Source organism: Charadrius vociferus, unplaced genomic scaffold (assembly GCF_000708025.1).
Source record: "Charadrius vociferus isolate BGI_N301 unplaced genomic scaffold, ASM70802v2 scaffold896, whole genome shotgun sequence".
NCBI lineage: Eukaryota > Metazoa > Chordata > Aves > Charadriiformes > Charadriidae > Charadrius > Charadrius vociferus.
In genome coordinates this window covers 239,282-263,093 of record NW_009648959.1, presented here as the reverse complement: position 1 = coordinate 263,093, position 23,812 = coordinate 239,282, and the positions used below count along the sequence as shown (strand labels likewise).

Genomic DNA, 23,812 nt, shown 5'->3' with positions numbered 1-23,812 from the left:
TTGCTGTAGCAGCACATGGCTAGGCTCCTTCATGGCTGGTTGAATTGCAGAGCCAGGTGAGAGGGTGGCAAGGCCCTGCTTTTTGTGAGAGTCAACTCATCTGCTCATTGGCTCCACCTTTGGCTTATTTCATAGACCCACAGGTCATTTCTTTGGGATCTCCTGAAGCCTGTCCACTTGAAATGGATTTCTTTGCCAAAATACTGCTCAGTTTTCAGCATCATATGTCTGCTTACTCACAATCTGGTGCACAAATTAAATGCAGTTTTCTCCCATCACAGAGAAGTGATTTTGCCTAGCCAGTGACTGATGTGTCATTTTATAATGGTGTTTACTCCTTTATTCGTCCTGGTTTTCCAGGAGCCAGCTGTCAGTCTTTTTCTTGGTTACAGTTTTTGCTTTTTGTAATGCTGACTTTGTCATTTATTGGACTGGCCTGTGTAAATTAATTCTGAGCTATAGAATGAAATAAGCCCCTTCTAAGTTTTTTCTTTTGATTTTGCTTCTCTCCAAATGATGACACAACTTACTGCCCATCTCTCAGTAGGTTTTTAACTGGTAAACAGCCTGCCAAGAGCAGGGTGGACATCATGCGTTAGCATTTATTTAACGATGCATAGGTTTCTTTGGTAATTATATTGCAATATTTTAAGATACTTCATTTATGCTGGGCACTGTACATACCCACAGCTCCAGTGTTCAGTTTCTAGTTAGTCTTTTGCCTGAGAAAAAAACGGGCACAGGACTAGCTGTGCTCATAAATCTTACTAAATGTGCACCAACTTATCTAGCAAGCTCCTTAATTGCATAGAAAAATGGGGTGGTGGGGGAAAAAAATAAATATCCATGAATTGATTGTCAGGAATGTTTGTCCATTGGACAATAGGCGTATATACACTGTATAAAATCATGTGCGTACATATGTGTATATGCATCCTTTTTCATAAGACACTCCAGTGTATATTTATGTATTTACATACTGCATGTGTGCCTCAATTCCAGTTTGGAGGTAAGCTGGTTACATTTGAGAATTCCAAGTCTCAGCAGCAGCCAGGCATCGAGCAGCAGCAGCAGCGTCACCATGTCTACCTAAGCCAGGTTGTTACAGAGGAGGAGTTCCTGGCCCGCTCAAACCAGCTGCAGGAGGCTGTGCAGTCTGAAGGCTTTGTCAGCTACTGCCAGAAGAAAATTGACATGGCCCCGGCTGACTTTGAAAAAAACGTGTGGGCCTTCTTAAAGGTAAGAGGATAACAGTAGTTCAGGAGTTCCCCACTGACTCGGAAAGCCAGTGCAGAAATGGTTCCTTCTGCGCATTGTGGTGGTTGAGGAGAAGAGATGTTGGGAACCAAAAGTGTAGGCTGTGGGAATAGCGCCCATAAGCCCTGCCATTGCAGGTGGCCTACCAGAAGACAAAGGGTCCTCAAGGCCAGGGGTGTTTGTGGGGTTTGTGAGAAATCATGGCAGAAGCCAGGGCTCGGGGAAAAGTATCCTGTGGTTTTTGACATCCCGCATCAGTACATCTTTGCACAGGGAGCTGGTGAGAAGGGATGAAGCTTTGGGACAGCTTTAGATGTACTTTTTTACTGCTCAGTATGAATATTTAGAGGTTTCCAAGTGAAGCAGATAAGTGGATTGTTCACCTACAATAACCAGATTGAAGCTTCGCCTACCTACTCGGGTGCCCAAGTCACTAAAGACCTTTCCAATTGTCTGTACTACTCAGTCTCCACAGTGCTCACTGGGTAATTTGTGCCAGTCAAATAAAAAGCCAGTGAGGGAGAAAATAGAAAAATTATGAATTGCAATGTGTTGTTTAACTTTTGTTTTTTAAAGGTGCATTTTGAAGAAGATTCACGTGTTAAATACCTTGATCTCTTGGGATACAGGAAAGATGATCTGAGGAAGAAGGTAAATGTGATATGCTTGGAAGCTGTGCTTGTGTTAAATGCTTTTCTGATGGATGTATCCGCAGAGTACAGCCTGAAATGTTGACAGTGCCATGTGTGGTTGAAGTACTCATTTACCTGTGTGACTGGAAGTTATTACCAGTACCCACAGGCTATTCAATACAATAAACATTTTAATACAATGTTATTTTCAGTGTGTTTCCCATAAGATAGTATTTGTCAGTGCTGTAGCTCTCCTAATAGCCATAATACAGCTGTTACCCATGGTGCTGAAGCCTCTGTTTAAATATGGCTGACTTGAATAGTTGTGTTATTTAAGGAATTCCTTTTTTCCATCTGCTCTTTAAATTTTATATGGTTAAACAACTCATGAGTAACTTCAGAATTCGTACAGCAAGCGGTTTGCTGTGTTTGGGTTTTTTATTAGCTATGTCATCTTCCTGCAATATGGATGTTCAATGAAAATTTCAAAGCAGGCAACAGACTTCAGCGGCATTTGACTGTCCAATGTTGATCTAAAATACTCACCCATCAAAAAGCTTTGATATCAGTTGGTTCAAGCTATTCATATAACTTAGTTATTATGTGACATGCTTCTACTTTAACATCATGGAATCTGATCTGGTTTTAGGCTTTCTGGTTGAAGAACATGTAAGCAGTCTTCAGGGTTTTGTTAACTATGTTGGAAAACCTAGAATAGTCCTTTTTTTTGGTGTGGGACACCATTTTTTTTTCAAAAAAAAAAGAAAACAAAGATCATACGTGGTTAATTTGGAAAGGCAAAATTTTGATTACCAGGAAGCAACTTGCACATCTTAAGTATAGAGTTTTCTTCCAAGCTGGAAGAAGATTCTTATCTTAGTGTTATAGGGGGATACCTGCTGTGCATTTTGGCTCTTTGTTGCATTCAGTGCTGTACCCAGGAACTGTCTAGTATTTCTTCAGAGAATATTCAGTGGATTTGAATGTTTGACTTATTTTCATTATATCAAACTAATGTTTTATTTTCAAATAGTGGGTCCATAAAAATGTTATTATGGTTATGAATTAAATGGCCTCCAGGGCAAACTTATGATTACAGAAAAATACCATGTTTTTCCAAACAATCTGTTCTCAGCTTCTAAATTTTTGTTGCGTGAGTCAAGGGTAAGCACAGCAAGGGAAATCCTGATTTTGAAAAGCACATTTCAGTTAGAAAATCCAGTTGAAATTTAGTAGAGGTCCTGTGGAGCAGCCTCATGTGGCCTGTAGCCCACTGCCACTGTTGCTCTGGGTTTGATATGCCCTGTGTGTGGAGAGAAGCTGGGAAAATGGGTGTAGTTGACTTGAGTGACCTGAAATGACGGGCCTACCCCATTATTTCAGTATTTGAAGAACAGATGAGGGGAGTTGCAAGGCCATGTTTTCATGTAGCTGTTTCTCAACAAAGCATTCTATGTTAAAGTTGAATCCATGTTTTTTAGTGTCAGAAACAATACAGGACAGCTTGTCTGAAAATTTGTGATACGTAGAAGATAAACTTACTAAACCGCAACCTGTTTTTCATGTTACTCGTAGGGTAAGGAAAGTAAAAAAGGGTCACAGATTTCAGCTTCTTTGAATAAGCTGTTAAGAACATGATGTTTTGGTTTTATTTTCTTAAAACCTGTGTTTCTTGCGTGCAAGTCAAGTCCTGGACTTCTCCTTTCTGTTGTAAACTAATGATTAAAAAAGAAAGAAAACTGTCTCCAGCAATTTGAGCTCACCTTTTTGTGAAAACCAGCCTACAAGGGTAAAATATAGCTTGCAATACTAAAAGCAGTAGATAACACTAGCAACATTGGGAAACCTAGGCTCCCAGATGCCAATCTAAAGTATTTTATGCATGTATTGTAAATTCTATACATTAAATTGGCATTTTTGAGAGCACTAATTGAATCTGGAGTCATGATTTGCTTTGCAAAGCAGTAAAAGCTGGGCATTTTAACTCTTGGAATGTCCTAGCCCACAGCCATATGCCTGCTGTGCTTGAAACTGTCATATACTATTTTTATTACTGTGGTTTCCAGCAGTTCTAGCGAGGTTTGAGGCCCTTGAGTTAACAATTGAAGGTTTAAAGGCATAGAACAGCTCTTGTTTCCATCAGAGCTTTGAGTGTCAGGAGGCTTAGCAGTAGATCCGTTGCCAAGCTGGGAAAGGAAATGGCTTTAGTTTCATGTTAACTCTTCTGCAAGCAACACATTAGCTATGTGGGCCAGTTTTGCAGTCTGAGAGATCAGTGAGCTGTCTGCCTCTCTAAAATAAAAGGGCACTTACTTAATTCTTGGTTGTTTTCTAGATTGCATCTGCTCTGAATAAAGAGGGCTTTGCAGATGGTGATTTGGGAGAGGTAAGTAAACACATGTGTACAACTCTATTTAGTTTCGTAATGCCATGGTAATGTGCAAAGTAAGAATAATTTTTCTTTGCACTTGGTAGCTGTCCCAAAGTAAGTCACAAATAACCTAGCATATGACAAGTTTCTACATTTAATAGGATGAAGGTACTTATGTTTTTAAAAAAATGCACTTTTTTCCCCTCAAATGTCCCCTCCTTTCCCAACAAAGGGCGCTCAGTCACAGGTTTTAGTTCAGAGTCTCAGTGATGTCTGTCCACCTTTCCTTTTTGCTGCCTGTGTCTTGTGCAGTGTGACACTTTGTGCTGCCTGTGAGGTAGGGCAGAGCCTTGCTGACTGGCAGATGGTTTCAAGAGCAGCACCTTCCCCAGGCATTAAAAAAAGCATGACTGAGAGTGTAGTCCATAACATTTCCCCCTGTAATAAATACAGTTCAGACATTGCCTGTTGTAATTGCAATGGCCTGAGTCTACAAGGGGGTGATTGCATTGCTTTTGTGCTGTAGACATTTCAGATGTCATCTGTACTTGCAATATGGGGAAGAAAAGTGTTGCTGCATGTTTTCAGGCAGCTGAGAACAGCAGCAAGGTACTGTGTAATGAAAAAAAGCAAGGAAATGGAGGGCCTCTACCATGTCCGTCGTACTCAAGCATATATTGCTAGTGTGTTCCTGTGATTTGCAGTCTAGTTTTAGCGGTGGTGGTTCGTGGGAAGGTGGCTGCAGTGCAAAGTATTTCTTCATCTTTTTCTGGCTCTTTTTTTTTTTTATGGCATCTTCTCTCTGCTGAAGGCTCCTGCAGAATCTGATGAATCTGTACCAAACGAGGGGGATGAAGGCAAGGCTGCAGAGGAGCGGTGCTTGGGAGAGGTATCTGTTGCCCTCTAGACTAACCCTGATCAATTCCTGTATATTTACTTTGTTACTGTTTAGAGCATTTTATGTTGTTGGCTTTTCCCAGTGCTGAGGACACATGAAAATACAAGAAGTTATTTAGAATGAGTAAAATGTGGGCTCTTACTAAGTTGCTTGAGATTTTTCTCATCAGCCTCAGACATCATATGAATAGATTTTGGTGGCAATGAAGAATGAGCTTGTTTTGTAACAGTCCAGCTGGCACTGGACTCAAGGACTTTATTCTGCCATAATTTTCACTCTGATATTTCCCTAACACATACTAAGTGATCTGCTGCCACAACTCTAATGCATTCCTTTGTCCATGCCCCCTTTCCTAATTCCTTTCTTCCCTCCCTCTGGTTGATTATTGCCAAGCTGTCAGCTTGTCACTGCCCTGTTTCTAGGTATAACCCTTTGCAGAGATGCAGCTGTGGTACTGGATGAGAGGGGCAATATTCATTCTCTGCATTGCTCCCACCGACATTACCGTGCCATCCATCCCCTTTGCACCTGAACAGCAAGTATCAGGGCTTTGGTAGCTAGCTGCTTATGAACGTCTGTTGGAAGGGTTCAGCCAGGTTCATTGCAGGTTTGTGCTCCACCATGTCTGCCTTTGGGATCCCACAGCTTTTGTTCATTTTTGTCCTTTTGAGCAGCATTGTTTTCAGCCCTGTGTTTTAAATATAGGGACGGATCTATAATTAGAACTAAGGACCCAGCATCTACCATGTGAGGTTAGTAGCACTGAAAATACTAGTATCACTGTGTGAACAGGCCACCTTGATTCTCCCTCATTCCCTCAGTCTCCATTTTGGGTTAGAATTTGAGCTGTTAGCCCAAAACTACCTATGCTCCCTGTGCTCAGACCTGTGCTTGGTGCATGTCTGCAGTTGTCTGTGAGGATGGGATGGTGGTTTATGGCTCATGCATGCTGGAGTGGTGCACTTGTTGACTCCATCTAACAGCCTGTTAAGGACACCAAAACAGAGTACTGTCCTTACATTAGGTGCTTGATTGGTTGTTAATTCATTAGACACTGTGTATCTGACTGTGTAAAGATTTTGCTGTATGCAGTCATGAAGATATTAGATCTCTTAGAATAAATGTCTCTTCTAGGAGAGAATTCACAGACAAATATAACCTTAGCTTACCAGCATGGGTGGTAAATATTTGTGAGTTTGGCCTGATGATGCACTAGGGAGTGCTGTCACATAAAGTGACTGAATGGGCACATTATTCCTGTGAGTTACAACATGTTCTCAACTGATACCAGACACACATCACACGTTATCTGACAGCAAAATAATTTTCCAGACACTGCCTCCTTTCATGAGCCAAACCTAAAGTTTGTTTCAGACTTACCTCCCCATCCTAAATGCATGTTCTTGGTCGACTGTGTACTACATTCTCTGAAGTACAATTTCACTGATCAACATATAAGCACAGTGCTCTCAGCAGACTCTTGAACTCCCTCTACATGTACTAGCATGCTGCCTTATGACAGGAGGCACTTCATGGGATAATTTCTGCACTTTTCTTAAGCTGTGCTGTGAAAATTGATGGTGGACAGTGTCTTCCCTCTTGGTATTATTTTTTTATTATTATTGAAAGGTTTTGTTTGAAATCCCAAAATCTTGCAGGAAATACTCTCTATCTTAATTCCTGGGGAAGTTTTATGAAAAAGCAGCTTCTGTCTGTTCAGCACTCCTGTACTGAGTGCAAAGCACTTAAGTCTGTGTGGACAACACTGGACTTCTGTGTTGAAAATTAAGCATGTGTTCATGTGTTTTACTTAATCAAACTAGGGTGTATGCCTAGTGAAGAGTGTTTCAAAGGATGATCATAAAGTCTAAGCGGAGCAAAGTGAAACCTAGGTGGCATTACAGTAGACTGTTGTTGGTAGGGATTGAAGTTGAAAGAGGAGGGAAGGGAGAGGGTTTCTGATTTTGTGGTTGTGGCTATTGTTTTGCTTTGAGGGGGTTGTGTGTATATGGGCATGGATGTGCATATGCAAGTCAGTACCCAGGATCCAGCTGTGTGGTTGCTGGTATTTGTGATCTTTAGGTATGCACACTTGTGCTTGCATAAGCCTTCCCTGGTGGTTAGAAACCTGGGGCTTCCAGTGCTTTTTCCCCTGGGCATCCATTTGAAAAAATTATCTACTCTGATCCCTCAAAGCAACAGTTTTATAATGGTGTGTTTATATGGACTGCAGGTCCTTTGATAAGCCCAGGCCTTTCTCAGTTTACTTAGGAGGTGACTTTGTGCATGCACCAGGGGAAGTTGATTATCCTGTGCTGAAACAGTGTTCTAACAGATGACAGGGATACTTTTCCCTTCTAACCCAATGATCTCTTGGGTGACTGGTAGTCTGAAGGTCTGTCTTCTAATGCAAGAGCTGTATTTTTTTTTAAATGTGTGTATATATTCCAAGTGTTTACATAATGCAAAAATTATGCTTTTCTTTTCTCTTAGAGAGTGAAGGACCATACACAAGAAACTGAAGATTTGGGATCTGCAAAGAAGACATTCAACATCTCTGTTAGTGGAGGTAAAAAAACCCCTTGATATTGATTTCATTGTATGTGCTGATATTTATAAATACTGATGTTGATACTGCTGTTCCAGTGAGAAGGCAATTTCTGCACAGATTCTGAAGGATTATCGTGACTTGCCTCTTAACTCCATTCATTTCACAACAGTCTCGAGGCACTTGAAAATACAGCTTCTTTAGGGAAGGAAAAGGTCCTGGAGGACAGGTGAGGTGCCTGAGGACTGGAGGATAGCCAATGTCACTCCAGTCTTCAAAAAGGGCAGGAAGGATGACCTGGGAAACTACAGGCCGGTCAGCCTCACCTCCATCCCTGGAAAGATGATGGAGCAGCTTGTTCTGGGTGTCATCTCAAAGCACCTGGATGAAAAGAAGATTATCAGAAGTAGTCAACATGGATTCACCAAGGGGAAGTCATGTCTGACTAATCTGTTAGCCTTCTATGACGAAGTAACTAGATGGGTGGATGAGGGGAGGGCAGTGAATGTTGTCTACCTTGACTTTGGCAAGGCTTTCGACACTGTCTCCCACATCATCCTCACAGGAAAACTTAGGAAGTGTGGCTTAGATGAATGGACAGTGAGGTGGATTGAGAACTGGCTTACAGATAGAGCTCAGAGGGTTGTGGTTAGTGGTGCAGAGTCTAGTTGGAGGTTAGTAACAAGTGGTGTCCCTCAGGGGTCAGTACTGGGCCCAGTCTTGTTCAACATATTCATTGATGATCTGGATGAAGGGATAGAGTGTACCATCAGCAAGTTTGCTGATGACACCAAACTGGGAAGAGTGGCTGACACGCCAGAAGGCTGTGCTGCCTTACAGCGTGACCTCGCCAGGCTGGACAGTTGGGCAGAAAGAAACCTTATGAAGTTCAACAAGGGTAAGTGTAGGGTACTGCACCTGGGGAGGAATAACCCCATGCACCAGTACAGGTTGGGGGCTGACCTCCTGGAGAGCAGCTCTGTGGAGAGGGACCTGGGAGTCCTGGTGGCCAACAGGATGACCATGAGCCAGCAATGTGCCCTGGCGGCCAAGAAGGCGAATGGCATCCTGGGGTGCATCAAGAAGAGTGTGGCCAGCAGGTTGAGGGAGGTCATCCTCCCCCTCTACTCTGCCCTGGTGAGACCGCATCTGGAGTACTGCATCCAGTTCTGGGCTCCCCAGTTCAAGAAGGACAGGGAACTGCTGGAGAGGGTCCAGCAAAGGGCAACGAAGATGATTAGGGGATTGGAACATCTCTCCTATGGAGAAAGGCTTAGGGACTTGGGTCTCTTTAGTCTAGAGAAAAGAAGATTGAGGGGGGATCTTATTAATACTTACAAATACTTAACGGGCGGATGCCAGGGGGATGGGAACAGTCTTTTTTCAGTGGCACCCAGTGATAGGACGAGGGGTAATGGGCATAAACTTGAACATAGGAAGTTCCATCTTAACATGAGAAGGAACTTCTTTACTTTGAGGGTGGTGGAGCACTGGAACAGGCTGACCAGAGAGGTGGAGGAGTCTCCCACTCTGGAGTCATTCAAAACCCGCCTGGACGCTGTCCTGTGCAACGTGCTGTAGGTGACCCTGCTCTGGCAGGGGGGATGGACTAGATGATCTCCAGAGGTCCCTTCCAACCCTAACCATTCTGTGATTCTGTGAAAGGAAGTGTACAGCGCTCATATACCCCATCACTGAAATGCACCTACTCTGAGTGAGTTCTGAAATAAAAGAACACACACCTGATCAGGCATGAAGTGCTAACGTTGCTGTTTGTACAGAAACTCCAAGGGGATCTTGAATAACACAGAAGCCATTGACTCATGTCTAGGTTTGACTGTTTCTGGCACTGTGTGCAGAGTAGTTGTTTCAGAGGTCATTTGGACCTCTAGCATCTTGCTCTGCAGCAAGGAAGGTGATACTTGGCAGTGCCCCCACCTGATGTGGCTGTGACCATAGTGTGTTTGAGACTGGAGGTGAACTTGAGCATCCCTGTAAGTACCTGCTTGGAGCAGGCTGGTTTGCAGAGAACTTTGTGTGGTGGTGTACAGTTGGACAGAATCACTTGCTGTTGCATATTTAATTGACTTTTGTGTGATCATTTGAAAATATACTCCTCTTGTTGCAGATGTGGACGGTTTGATTACCCAGGCTTTGCTGACGGGTAACTTTGAGAGCGCAGTAGATCTTTGCTTGCACGATAACCGGATGGCTGACGCCATTATCTTGGCCATCGCAGGCGGACAAGAGCTGCTTTCTAGGACACAGGAAAAGTACTTTGCTAAGATGCAGAGCAAAATTACCAGGGTATGTTTTTTCAGTTAAGAAATGGTTGTGTAGGCCTTTAGCAACTCCTTTTTTCACCTTAAAAGTTTTCTTGATATTTCATAGGTTTATTTCTGTGAGAAGCTAATAAGTATTCAAGACACGCACAAGTTCTCAGAGCAGAAGGATTTCTGTTCTTTTTTTAATGCATTGAAAAGGAGAGACTACCTGGATATCAATACATAAGAGTATTCTATACCTTGTCTCCAGTGACTCAGTTGCATATAGACTAGTAGATTCTCACTGATAAATATCTTAAGCAGTGCACATTTCAGTCTGTTATCTTGTCACATTTTTCAAGCGTCATACATGACCCATGCTCAATGCCAGCAGTGTTATGTTGATTTCTGCCTGTGATCAGTCTTAGCAGATTTTGCCAATGCTTTGTTTCACTGCATGCACAGAAGAGAGCCAAGTATGCCTAGGGCAGATCGATCACCCTTTGTCTAGGAGACAGCGTGTTATGGCTGGCTGGTTTTTATTCTTTTCAGCTTTTTGCAGTGCTAGGGATTGCTGATGCTGCTTGTTCAAATCTTTCTTCTTTACTACTGACATGAGAAAGTAGCAACAGCAGGATGAAATAGGCGAAGTGGCCTTAAAAGAGCACAAGACAATTGGTTTGGCAAGGATCACCACTTTTAGAGGAGGGGAGAAAGTTGCTCGTGGTCACTTTTTAGCAGTCCATTGTCAAAGGGTGTTTTATACAGTAGAAGGAGGTAGCCTATGAAATGGGTAGGTGCTTAAGTGCTTTCCTGGAGCAGGGCTGGAGGCCACAAAGCACAGTCACTTGGGGGGTTAGGGCATGCAGCACCACAGGCTAGGGTCTGTAAGTGGGATTTTGCTGGTCATTGCCTATGATCCAGTTTGAGATGGGAACAATTTGCATTTCTAGTAAAGGACAGGTGAAAAGAGAAAAATCTCAACTATTAACTCTGCAGGATTTCTTCCCTCGCCCCCAGCTCCTTTCCTGCCTCTGGCCTAACCAGAGGAAGGAAAGTTTTATAGTGCATGGGAAACTTCTTCACTGTAGTTTATCCTTTGGGAAAAGGTATTTTTATGGAGAGCTGACTAGTTATCTGTACCTGTGCTAACAAGTAAGCGTTGACCTTGTAGTCAGGACCTTGCGTTTGTTGTTCAGGTGTGGTTTGTTTTTTTCTTTTCTCGTCCCAAACTCCATACTTACTGCTTGGTCAACTGTTTCTGAGCTTGAAGTCTTGACATTACAAGGGCTTTGTTCACTAAATAGCATTGCAGCTGCCAAGGCTGTCTTTTGTCTGAAGCAAAATAACCGAAGGCAGAGTTTGAGACAGAAGAAACTGGAATTTCATTCTGAGGGTTGTGGACAGGCAGCCTGCGTGCATGGGTGCAGGGTAGAGATACTGCAGCCAGCTCAGGTTCATATGGCTGCCAACTTGTTCCTTCGAGCAGTCTTTTCAACTGTCCGTCACTGGTCAACTGAGGCCAAGAGCTTAAAGGCGAATGAAACAGTTTGACAAACAAAATTCATACCCCTTGCTGGGCATTGTGTAGAAAATTTGTAGCTAAATACTTGGTATGTTATCTTTGTCTGCAAAAAGAGTTCTGAAAACCATCTGCAGCAACCCCAGCTTGTGGAGATATATGCATTCTTTTCTTGCATGTTTTGTAGCAAGAATAATTGATCTGTCTGTGTTATCTGAGCTTGTTTTGTGATTTTACTGACCTCCTTTTGAAGTAAAATGTACTCTTGTGCAACTGTCGAATTGCCATGCAGTATCTGCTGTGACCCTGGATACGGTGAGGATGAATACACTTGAATAGATACAAAATATACTGTATCCTAAAAAACAAAGGAAATCCTACCAAGATCTTAACTGTGGTCTCTCTCATGGTCTAGCTCATTACTGCAGTGGTAAAGAAGAACTGGAAAGAGATTGTGCAGTCTTGTGATCTGCAAAATTGGAGAGAGGCTTTGGCTGCTGTGCTCACTTATGCCAGGCCAGATGAATTTGCAGCCCTTTGCGGTAAGGACACTTTGCAGACTGGATGTCATTTATTCTACTTACAGCAAAACTACATTTTGCCATGGTTGTTTTCCTTCCAGTAAATGATTGTAATGCCTCACTAGCTTCTTTGGATAATACAGCTCTTCAGTCCTGTTGCAGAGGAGAAGAGGAACCTCTGGGGTGCTGTGTTCCCAGTATGTTCCCTGATTTTCTGGGTGCAGAACCCACACCCTTGTGAGCAGCAGCATGCTGACATCACCTGTGTAGTGCAAAGCTGCTGGTCTCCTACCGTTTCCAGATGGCAAACAGTGATGTTGATGTGACAGGTGTCTCGGCCAAGGGACCAGTGTCTTGGAGTGTTTGGGCATGGGACATAAATGGAAGTGCTTTGCTCTTCTTTCCCAAGAGCAATTTTGACTTCTTGGAAGGAGTCCTCTTTCACAGACAGTGAACATATGTGCCCTCATTTGTGCTGCATGGCAGACAGCTGCCTGGCTTTAACCCATAGGGAAGTTATATTGGCAATAGCTGTGTGTCTGACACCCCTGTGCCCCTCAGATGTCAGCCACGGTGTCTAGGGAGCTGTATGACTCACTTCAGCCCACGTCGGCGCAGAGCAGTATCATGACTTTGCTCACAGTTCCTTGGCTGGTTGCACACTTGGGTCGCACTCCTGAAATGAGGGACTGCAAAAAGTGGGCAGTGGAGGGGAGAATCGAACCCTGGCCTCTTGTCCTTTGTCATGTCAGCAGATGAACTTTCCCCTGTGACGTGTCTCAGGTTTGCAGGCATTTGACAAGTCCTTGCTGCCATGACATTAACAGCCTCTGAAGTGCCCAGGGCTCCCATGAGAGAATCTGTGCTGGACACTGGAGTATTTCCTTACCAGTGGAGACCAGAGGCAATATCCCTTCTCACTGTGCTGAGCAGAAACACAACAGATGTTGCGGGCTTCCCCAGACTCGGCACTGATACAGCGATCACTGAAGTGATTCACCAGTATCATCTTTGTTCATATTTTTCCTAGATCGCCTGGGTAACAGGCTGGAGAGCGAGGGGGACAGCCTTCTGCAGACGCAGGCTTGTCTCTGTTACATTTGTGCTGGCAATGTGGAAAAACTCGTTGCCTGTTGGACCAAAGCTCAGGATGGAAACAGCCCCTTGTCCCTTCAGGTTGGTAATTCAGTTAAGAAAAATGTTGGAAGTAACACACTGCAATCATTCAGTGCTTAAATCAAATGATCTAGTCTAGAGCTTTGCTGTCTGATAGCTGCATGTATCTCAGGATTCAAGCCTTTTCCTTCTGGAATGGCTGGCTTGTGTAGAAATAACACACAAATATGATGTTGGGAAATGTGTTGTGAAGCACAATGGCCCTCACGTCTGCTCTGTTCTTTGGGTAGTTGTGCTAATATGCTTCTTCTGTAAAAAGTTGAAGGGATTAGAGTGTTTTGGTAAAGAAGGGGCTTTGAATGTTTGCATCTTTTGCAGTAGGGGGATACTTGGACGTTTTTGCTTTCGGAAGGGATGGCTTGGATATTCAGGGGAAGAAATCTAAAAAATTAGAGTTAAATTTTGAGAGAAAACTGTAGGAAGGCTCTCATGAGAGTTTTCTCTAGGGTGTTGCACATACAGGGTTTGGTTTCCAGCAGGGAAATACATGGCATAGAGCAAATATCTTGGGGGAATAGGATTGATGACAGTTAGATGAAGCAATTATGGAATAATTTATTTTATACTATAATCTTGTTTCTTCCATCTCTTCAGGGCCTTTGAAGGACCAGCTTTAGAAAGTGTTTAAATGAATGTTACCTGGCAGTGCTGTAAATCTATTTAGTTAATTGAAGGAACTGGAGTATATATGAGTTTTGCTTCACATCATTAACACTCTCCAAGTTTGAATTATCAAAATTTTTTTCCAGTCTCTTGATTGTGAGGGCTTTGTTTACACGTTTACCTTCAGCTTGAATTTGTCTTGATTGCATTGCTTTTCTCTCTCGGAGACTAAAATAGAAAAGTATTGTTGGAGTCCTAATTAGTCTGCTTATAATGGGGAATTGCTGAAACTTGTTGGGTATCTTGATTTTATTTTTTAATCGCCTCTTTGAAGTGCTGATTTATTGGGAAAAAAAATAATCTATTATTGAATCTATTGAGTGATGTATGTTTGAAATCCTGTGTGATATGCTGTCATTAAATCTGTTATACGATTTTAAAGAGGATTGTGTGTTAATATTGGCAAATTAATATTTGTAGTATCTTCCAATATAATACAGTGAGAGTAAGAAAAACCTGAGAAAACTGACAAGAAAATGTTCCTGTAACTTATGCTAGGAGGAAACCCAACCAAAACCAGCTCTTGCTTTTGAGGATGTGCAAGAAAGGCAAGATAAGGAGTATTCCTAGTGAATATCAGGAAAACTGTCTTTGCGGTAACAACCAGATAACTGTGGACAACTCTCCCAAGGAAATTTAGATCCTTTTGATTAAGGTAGTTAAGAACTGACTTACTAAAATGCTGCAAGCAAATGTGCGGTGCCCCAGCACTAATAGTGGTGATGGACATGATGTTTTCCGTTCACTCTCATTGCCCTCACCAGATATTTTTATGAAAGCATACTCTTTCAGTGGATATGCTCAGTGCTGATAGGGCCCTGAAATCTTGTTAAACAAAAGCAGTTCTTTTGGTTTTGAACTGTACCCAATGCACTGCTGGCTTTGCTGTTAAAAGCCACTTGGTGCACAGTTGTCTGTTGCTGTTCTGTTGTCTCCCATGCTAGAAAAGTTGTGCCTTTGGTGCAGCTGTAACTGTCCAGGAAACCTGCACTTGGCTTGGGCTTCCTGTTAGGTTAGAGGGGTTCTGCAGGACTGCCCTGAGGAACAGCCATCCACAACAGTCACTAGCCAGGACCTACTTCACCCTGTTGTTCTCATCTGTGGTTTGTTTGGTTTTTTTTTCCCTGATCTTCCAGGATTTAATAGAGAAAGTAGTAATCCTGCGCAAAGCTGTGCAGATCACCCAGGATGTGGACCCTAATGCTGTGGGGGCCCTTTTGGCTGAGAAGATGAGCCAGTATGCCAGCCTCCTGGCTGCCCAGGGCAGCATTGCTGCAGCTTTGACCTTCCTCCCTGTGAACACCAACCAGGTATGGGGCTTTCAAGTTTTTTACTCCCTCTCTCTGTGTGAACAGGTGTACTTCAAGCAAAGGTCTCTGCATGGTGCAGTTAGCCAGCAGGACTGTCATTTGAAATGCACCTCTCCCTGTGTTGGCCTCGCTGAGCTGGCCAAAAGTACAGGGCCTTGTTCTTCTCCCTCTTTGTTTCACATCGTTGTCCTTGCAGCCAATGGCTGCCAAAGGGGCAGCTGTCCCTCCTGCAGTCAGACACAGTGAAACATGTACCTTGATACTTGGTTGTTTTCTTATGCTTTCTCATCCTTCCATTAGCTGTTATTTGTAGACAGGCTGGCTTGGGAATGATGCAGCTCAAGATGGGTGGCAGACACATGTAAGGCAGTTCCATTCGCCCCATGTCTCATGAAGAAAAGACTTATTCCAGTGAAAGAAAGCAGAGCGGGCTTCTGAGCATTTATCAGTGTGTGGCCAATCAGCCTCTTGGTGTGATGCACTGGATGACAAGCAGTGCAGCTAACCTTCCTTCGCTGTCCTTTCCTGATTGCAGCCAAACATCACACTGTTACGGGACAGGCTTTGCAGAGCCCAAGGGGAGCTTCCAGTGGGACAGGAGGCCCTCAAGGCACCATATGAGAGACAGCCCATGCCCAAAGGACAAGCTGGCCCTGTGGTTGGACAGATGCAAGGGCCCCAGGCTCCAGCCCAGCAGTATTACCAACAGGTAAATGGTTTTGGCAGTCAGGGAGGGATGTGGTGCTTGAGTTCTGGAGAGCGGATAGAGGATTTTTTTTTTTCCTTTCTCTTGAACTGAGCTGGGGCTGTATGACATATCTCTACCAAGAGCCTTGTGGTAAAAGTTACTGGTGCTGCTTTTCAATCAGTACAGACAGCTCCTTTACCCCTTGTCTGGAAATATCCGTTAAACACCTTGTCAAGTAGCCTGCTTTTGAAGATTTGATGTTTTCCCCCTTGTTTGAAAATATGCTTCTGTGCCAGGAATGACTGCGTGGGAGAGCACTGCAGGACTTTTGTGCTTGCTGTCCATGATGTTGTCCCATCCCAGCAGACCTTGGGGTTACTCATGCTGCTCACCAGCCTCTTCTGGGGCTGATTATTTTCCTCCCCCACCCTAGCTGTGATGGTGGCTGCAGAAGTTGCTGAGCAGTGGCAATAGCAAACTGAGGGCATGTTTCAGCAGTTGTGGGTACAGCCTACTATGAAAACACCTTCCCAGCCCTGGTGTAAGGGGGCATAGGCAACACAGGCAGGGTGTGAGACAGGAGCAGGAAGGCAGGCCTGGGCTGAGAGTGAGCTGTGCAAGAAGAAAGACATGGTGAGCATGGGACTAATAAGGGAGCTGGGGGCTGTGCAGGGAGGAAGAGGAGAAATGGGGGAGAGGCAGATGCCCTGGTTTTATCTCAAGCCTGAGGACAACACTGCATCAGACCATGTTGGCCATCACCAGAGTGTGGTGCGGTGGGCAGCCCTGGCTGTGTGAGTACTTAAAGAGCATCACCAAGTCCCTAATCCACACGGCACTACTGGAACTCATCTGGCCCTGCTTTACATGGGGGCTCTGGACTGGGCTTTTCTGACAGTAGAGCTGCATTGGTGCTGCAGGTGTCCTCCTTACACAGAGGAGACCGGCACAAGCAGAGGCATGTCTCTGTCAGTGCTGCCCTTCAAGCACTGCCTGCCAGAAAAATGAAGGCAGGAAGGAAGAAAGGCTGAAAACTGGGAGGGGAGTTGGGCTTTGTTCTCTACTTCTTGATGTCAACAATTGTGTGTGCCTTCACCTTCTTTCCAGGGTGTTAACAAGTTAGATTTCAGAAGGGACAAAGCCTTCATCCTGTTCATACAAGATTACCTTGCTAATGCCACTGCATGTGATTTTAAATGCATCATTGTCAATAATTACCTCTACAATTCTTTCCTGTGTCTTTGACCTTCCTCCTCGTAACCAATGAATTGCCTTGAGAAGCAATGCTGACTGTTCCTGTTTGGCTGTGGAAAATAGCAGCTGTCCTCTAGATGGCATGATCTTAGCAATGCTTTTTAAACTACTGTTTCAGGAAACCCTCAAGCTATTATTTAAGCAAGCCCTGCTCATTAATAAAAGGCTGGGTGTATCACCAACCCCACAAGCACACTGTGAGTTACCCCCTGTGTTCTTGGCTTTCCAGGGAGCTCATGCTCAGCAGAACGGGCTTGAAGGGGGCAGATGCCATGTAAGAAAGGTGCCCAGCAGTATGCCAATGGATCAGAATGGAAAGAAATTACATATTTGAGTCTTAGGATACTTGTTTGACTTCCTTTTAAGAAAGTATGTACATAGGTGTTGTGGTTTAACCCCAGCTGGCAACTAAGCACCACGCAGCTGCTCGCTTGCAATTTCCCCCTGGTGGAATGGGGGAGAGAATTACAGGAATATAAGTGAGAAAACTTGTGAGTTGAGATAAAGTAAAGCAAAAGCTGTGCACACAAGCAAAGCAAAAGAAGGAATTAATTCACTACTTCCATCGGCGGGCAAGTGTTCAGCCATGTCCAGGAAAGCAGGGCTCCATCATGCATCACAGTTACTTGGGAAGACAAAACATCATCACTCCAAGTGTGTCCTACCCCTTCCTTCTTCCCCCAGCTTTATATACTGAGCATGATGTATAGTATGGAATATCCCTTTGGTCAGTTGGGGTCAGTTGTGCCGGCTGTGTCTCCTCCCAGCTTTTTTGTGCACTCCCAGCCTATTTGCTGGTGGGGCAGTACGAAGAGCAGAAAATGCCTTGAATGCTTAAGCAACAACCAAAAACAGCAGTGTGCTATCAATACTATTCTCATCGCAGATCCGAAACACAGCACTATACCAGCTGCTAGTCAGAAAGTCAGCTCTATCCCATCTGAAATCACGACAGTAGGGCTTGTTCAAGCTTGAGGCAGCCTTTTTAATTGCTGTCCCAAATAGGAACATGTACTTAAAACTTGTTTTCCTTTCAGCATAAGCTTTTGAACCCTCTTTTTCATCTGAAGAAACGAGGTATGAAAGGGGATGGAAGTCTTTTACATCACTCCAGTGAGGAGTTATACAGACATTAACAGGGGTGGTTGTACAGCTGACTGTCCCATTAGCCCAGTACTGTGCAGAGTTAGAGACCAATAGACTGAAGCCAGCTGAGCCAGCCAGGACTCAGGGCCACAGCTTTCCCTCTGCCTGTAATCAGGTGGTGTGTCGGATTCCTGACCCTGGCTCTGCATCCCACTGCTGGGTGGCACACCCTCTCCTTGCTCAGGGGTGTCACAGGCCTAAGAGGTTCTTGGTTTCTGTGCCATCAGAAAGGTAGTAGTGGTTGTATGGAACTGAAGGGGTTTGGAGTGGCAAAGAAGGAAGATAAAGGAAAGTAACTGTGGGAGACTGGCTGGGAAGCAATTAGCATTAAGATGTATGTTTGTGCATGTGCGAGAGCTGAATATCAGGTTTTAACCTTTTTCAATTCCTCTTAAGCTCAATTTAAACAGACTGCTTTTGTGTGAGGCAGCATGTTTGAATTTAACATGGAGCTTGAGACTTCCAGCTGTGGTTAGGGATGCTCAATGTCATGCAGTAGCCTGCGGGGAGCTTCTGCAATAGGAAAATGTGATGAAAGGGGCAGACCTGGCTCACTGGCACATGGAACACTGCACTTGCTCCACAGCCTGTTGTAGCTGCGTCTCCACTGTGCTTTGTCTTCACTCTGCAATTCACTTTGGCTTCAGTGCACAGTAATTTTTGTCTGTCTTGAATGCACTTTTCCTTCTTCCTCTGAGATTTTATGGCTGTGTTAGAAGTGCCAGCATGCAAACTTTTTGTGTTCACTTATTTGCATCTCGTTTTGCAAAACTCTTTAGGCTTTTTTTATTGTTTTGTTTTCCATGATTGGTATTTCTTTGTTCAATTCAGGTTAGAATTGCCCCTACTGTCACTACCTGGAGTAACAAAACTCCTACTGCCCTTCCCAGCCATCCTCCTGCAGGCTGTCCCTCTGACACACAGGTATAACCTTCATTATTCCTCTCTGAGCCCCTGCTCCACCCCAGTATGTCTTCTGGTGTAGTCTGTGCATTTGACACAGTCTGGTATAGATAGGTGGAAGGAGCAGCTTTCATGTGCGCTCTTATTTTGCTCCTCTTTGTCTCATGTTACTTTTTTTTTTTTTTCCCCACCAATGCTCAGATGAGTGGCTCTGGAAAGCCTTGATTGGGAGCTCAAGAACCTGGGAACCTGAGCCCTCCCAGCCCTTGCCCCACACTGGAATATTTGAAGTGTGGTGATATTTTTCCTTTCCCTCTTTCCCATGGAAATTAGAAGCTTCAGAGTTAACAATTTACATGGTTTATTTGAAAGCAGTGGATGGCAGGGTGCTCTCAGACTGCCTGAATAACAGGCAGCACTGGCAAGGACCTCTTCCTTGTGTGGGAAGGTATGTGCTGTGCTGCTGCTGCTGAAGTGCCTGCACGTACAGGCTGTGCTTTTAGTATTATGCTGGGCACCCTAGGGCACTGGCGTGGTTGGAGGCATTTGCTCCTCTGCTGATGGCTGTTTCAGGGACTGTGGTTTCAGGCCTTGAAATGTGAACAGATGATTTTGTTGCAGTTTTGCTTCAGCGCTGCCTTACTGTTGCTAACTAAATCCTATCTCCCCCTACCCTTTTTCCTGTAATCTTTTTACAGGGAGACAACCCACCTCCTCCAGGGTTTATCATGCCAGGTGCTGTTAACTCCAACATGCCACCGCAGCAAGCCACATCTTCCAATTACAGCATGTACTCACAAGCAGGGACCCGGCCAGCGTACCCACAGAGTGAGTAGCAGCAGCTACCCTTTCCCTCCCATCCAGGTGGGCCAGCCAAGTGATGAGGCCGTTTTTACTTGAGGATAGCCAGTCCCCTCTGGGGTTGGGAAGGTTCAGACCAAGACGGTCCCACATTTCTTGGGGGCGGGGGGAGCTCCTGAGATGACATCTGAGGATTGCCATTTCTTGGTGGAGTCCAGACATCAGGCACCTTCTGTCAGGCACTGTCTCCTCTGCTGAGAAAGTGTCTGCCCATGGGTCTTAGACTCACTCCCCAGCTGGCCTTTCCCAGGGGTGTGCTGGGGTCAGAAATGCACCAGTGTGAGTCCTGGAAAAAGTAGCACGGGCCTGGCAAAGAGGGACCCAACCCATCTGTGTGCACCTGGGCCATCCAGTTCTCATTGGGATTCCATGAAGATGAGAAAGGGGATGAGGAGACAAGGGCAATAGTAGCAGTGAGTGAGGAAGGGGGCAGAGCGCTGACACACTCAAAGCAGGGGACTGACAGTACAGGCACTAGGGAGGAAAAAATGGGTATGGATGGGCAGAGAAGAAGCAGTAAAGGTAAGCTGCAGGGCCCACAGTGAAAGGCTGTGAGCTTGCATTCATTTCCAGAGACTGCTGTTCACTTCCTTGGCCTCGGCTTTCCCTTTGTGTAAACCTGGGGCAGGGTTTTTCCTTCCCTGAGAGACACCATGAAGATGGCAGTGGTCCAGAAAACAGCTGCAGGAGCAGCCTCTGTGTGCCACAGCCCCACCCCAGGTGACCTGGTGGCTCTGGGCAGGAGAGTCTGGGGGAGAATAGGAATCCTTACAGCCAAGGCAGTCTTTTTTCTGGCTCCCTGCTCCCAGTGGTAGACTGAGGTTTTGAGCAGTCCTGCAAGCACAGGCAGAGTTGTGGGAGCTAGGATTTGGCTGGGCAGGTAAGTAGTTTGAGGGGGAAGGGGCAGGAAGAGAGGCGAGTCAGAGAAGGAAGCAGAGGCAGATGAAACCTGCTCCTCTGTTATGAACTCACTGACTGAATGTCTTTTCTCCCTGTTTGTAGCATATCAGGCCACACAGCAGTATTCTTGTGGAACAGGGGGACCAGCTCTCTATCATCCTCAGCAGCCTGTCACTGTCCCTGCTTCAGCCTCTTACCCCAACCCTGCCCTTAACACCACCCCTACCTACCTGCCCTCTGCCCCTGCCCACTCCACGCCCTCCCCACTGTACCCTGGCCAGCCTCAACCCTCCCCAACAAGCCTGAATCCCGTCTCTTCCTTCCCTCTTCCTCCTTCTGGCACGTCCTTTCAGCATGGCAGGCCAGGACCTCCAGCAACTTCCGTGGCTTATGCATTACCTACTGGACCAACAGGTACTCTGCCTGCAACCAGTGGCCTTCCTGCATCCCAGAGAACAGGTCTGCGCTTGGACATGGAGGGGGCAGGCGGGGGTGGGGTGGGTTGTTTGCTTTGTTACTCAGTTAAATGTGCACCTTTTCCTTGTGAATGTACAAAGTTTGCTTGTGCTTAGGGATCAATTCAAAGCATTTCTAAAACACGTCATCTTCCCTGTGCATCTGGCAATGATACAGCTATGTTGCTGCAGTGAGTGCTTGCTGAGCAGTGTGAGCAGTTGCCTGTCTTTTGCAAGTCAGACCTTGCTACAAACACAGAGCTTTTGTCCTGCCCAAGACAGGGTGCTGCAGCATTGTCTTGTTATGAGCCTGTCGTATACTGTGGATGGATGGTGGCACAGTTTTAACCTTGTAAGGGTGGTGTCAAAACCTGCTATGTGGCTGGAGAAAAATGAGCAAGTTTTCCTGATCACTGCAGAGGAGATGATCCCAATTCCCCTCACAGAAAAATTTTGCAAATGTAATTTGTCTCTGCGTCCATGATTTGTGACCAGCTTTTCAAGCCCAGGATTGGCAGCATATTCAAACAGCTTTTCCTGTGGCTCACTTCCATTATTTTTTTCCAAACCACTTAGTGTGATGAGATTTACTGTAGCTGTGAATACCTTAAAAGATAATCAGAAGTGATTTAGAAATGCTTTTACATGTCTCTTTCCTGAATGTTAATCAAAAGCATGCGTGTGTGGCTGACACATAAGAGCATGTTTGAGCATGCACAGTGAGAGAGCACACACTGAGGTGGGGCACAATGTCTCCTTGTGACTGCCTGGATGTAACTGTTTGCTGTGGGACAGTGACTCGCTTGTGATAACAAACCTGTCTCTTCACTTAGCAGCCTGTGAAACAACAGCTTTGTATATGTCAGACCACAGGAAGTATGAGCAGTCCTTTTCTAAACCTGGCCATAAACATACTTCACATCCAGGTGGTCCAGCTGGAGAGTCAAGGACTGGAGCTGGGAAGAAGGGAGCAGAGGGAATATTAGCCAGGATTTGAAGGGATGTTCCAGGGATGGTGACTCTGCTGACAGGCCCTAAGGACCCCACTGTGACTCCCTCCTTTTAAAAAAGTTAGGTGTGATGCAGTGCAGAAAAGGCATATTGCCTATGAGATTGGCCTATTGCCTATTGCTCCTGGCATCTGTGAGGCTAGGAGCCCACACCTGTCATAGCATTGCCTTCACACACACACTCATATTTTGGGGAGAAATGGTCTTTTGCTCTGTCAAATAATAGAGAGGACCGGTGTAGGGCAGCTGCCAGAGTTGCAAGGGGAGCAGAGGCCTTTTTCCCTCCATCCTGCAGCCAGATTCTGTGTCCTCTCTGTTCTTAGAGGTGCTGTACTGTGACCTCTCCTAACCCCATGTTACAGGACATGTCAAGCTTGTATCTCTAAGAAAGAGGAATTATTAATTGGACAGAAGAAGAGGTGTTGGATAAGGTTCTAGGCCTGGTATGTGAAGCAGCACTTTATAATGCAGAGAACATAGCTTCTGCATCTGCACATAAATGCAAGGAACAAGAAAATCGTTCCTTTTTATCCATTTTACTACTCTATCTGCATTGCTGGCAGGCACTTCAGATCTGTCACTTGCTAAGTTTCCTGCTTTAACAGTGAGGTGACATAGTCCATGTGGCGTGCTTAGAGCAGGTGAAGCTCTGTACTCTGTACAATAGAAATGAGGGACGTTAATGAAAACACTAGTCAATTTGTAAAATTAAGTAATCAACATAGACAGTAGTCTTAACACATCTTGCCTATGTCACCTATGCAGAGGTAGATTTCAGGGCATGGTGAGCTGCCGAGACCAGGTGGCTCGGGTGGGGGCTGCTGGCACACAACTGGTGCCCGCAGCTGGAGAACTAGGGGAAAAAAAGATAAGAGGTATCTGAAGAGTGCACTCGGTCCTCTTCTGATTTTTAGATTACACCTTTCAAAAAAACATATAAACAAGAAGGAAAAAACCTTGCAGGAATGACAGTGTACATGCTTAATATGCTTAACCACCAACATTTTCTAGAGTAGCTGCATTGTTTAGTGAAGTACACATTGGCATGAGATCCCAAAGAACCACAGAAATGTGCAGCCAGAAGTAGATCTTGCCTGTAGCTGTGAATGTTCCAGTGCAGAGTGTATACTGATGCTGATCTTGACTTTGAAGTGATGTGCTTTTATGTGTGGTGATGATCTAATCTGGAAAGACCATGTATCACTTTGCAAATATGATTCATTTAAAGCTGGGGGTAAGGACAGAAGGAAAAGAGATCTCAAATTTGAAGTCTTGAAAAGCAACTGACCTTTGAACTGGCTTGGATTTAAAGATGCAGTTGAAAAAGAAACAGTTCTATAAATATCTACTGGTTTTTGCAAATGTATATAACATCAGTATGTTAAGCTGTGCTTGGAGCTCCATTAAGCAAGGAAAGTCCACATTTAATTTCA

At 44.8% G+C, this 23,812-nt stretch overlaps 1 protein-coding gene across 5 annotated transcripts in view; it reads left to right on the top strand.

Moving 5' to 3' along the window:
• Positions 1-23,812, top strand: part of SEC31A (SEC31 homolog A (S. cerevisiae)) — a 46,600-nt gene that overhangs the window by 12,891 nt on the left and 9,897 nt on the right. Inside the window, exons 10-21 of one of the 5 annotated variants that reach the window (XM_009887547.1) lie at positions 1,003-1,239; positions 1,834-1,908; positions 4,225-4,275; positions 5,072-5,149; positions 7,652-7,727; positions 9,835-10,013; positions 11,908-12,034; positions 13,044-13,189; positions 14,989-15,162; positions 15,698-15,871; positions 19,852-19,981; positions 21,017-21,373. In XM_009887547.1, the coding sequence (XP_009885849.1) occupies positions 1,003-1,239; positions 1,834-1,908; positions 4,225-4,275; positions 5,072-5,149; positions 7,652-7,727; positions 9,835-10,013; positions 11,908-12,034; positions 13,044-13,189; positions 14,989-15,162; positions 15,698-15,871; positions 19,852-19,981; positions 21,017-21,373 (1,804 nt within the window). The remainder of the gene's footprint in view (positions 1-1,002; positions 1,240-1,833; positions 1,909-4,224; positions 4,276-5,071; positions 5,150-7,651; positions 7,728-9,834; positions 10,014-11,907; positions 12,035-13,043; positions 13,190-14,988; positions 15,163-15,697; positions 15,872-19,851; positions 19,982-21,016; positions 21,374-23,812) is intronic. The other 4 variants (XM_009887548.1, XM_009887550.1, XM_009887549.1 and 1 more) reach the window with 4 other exon arrangements.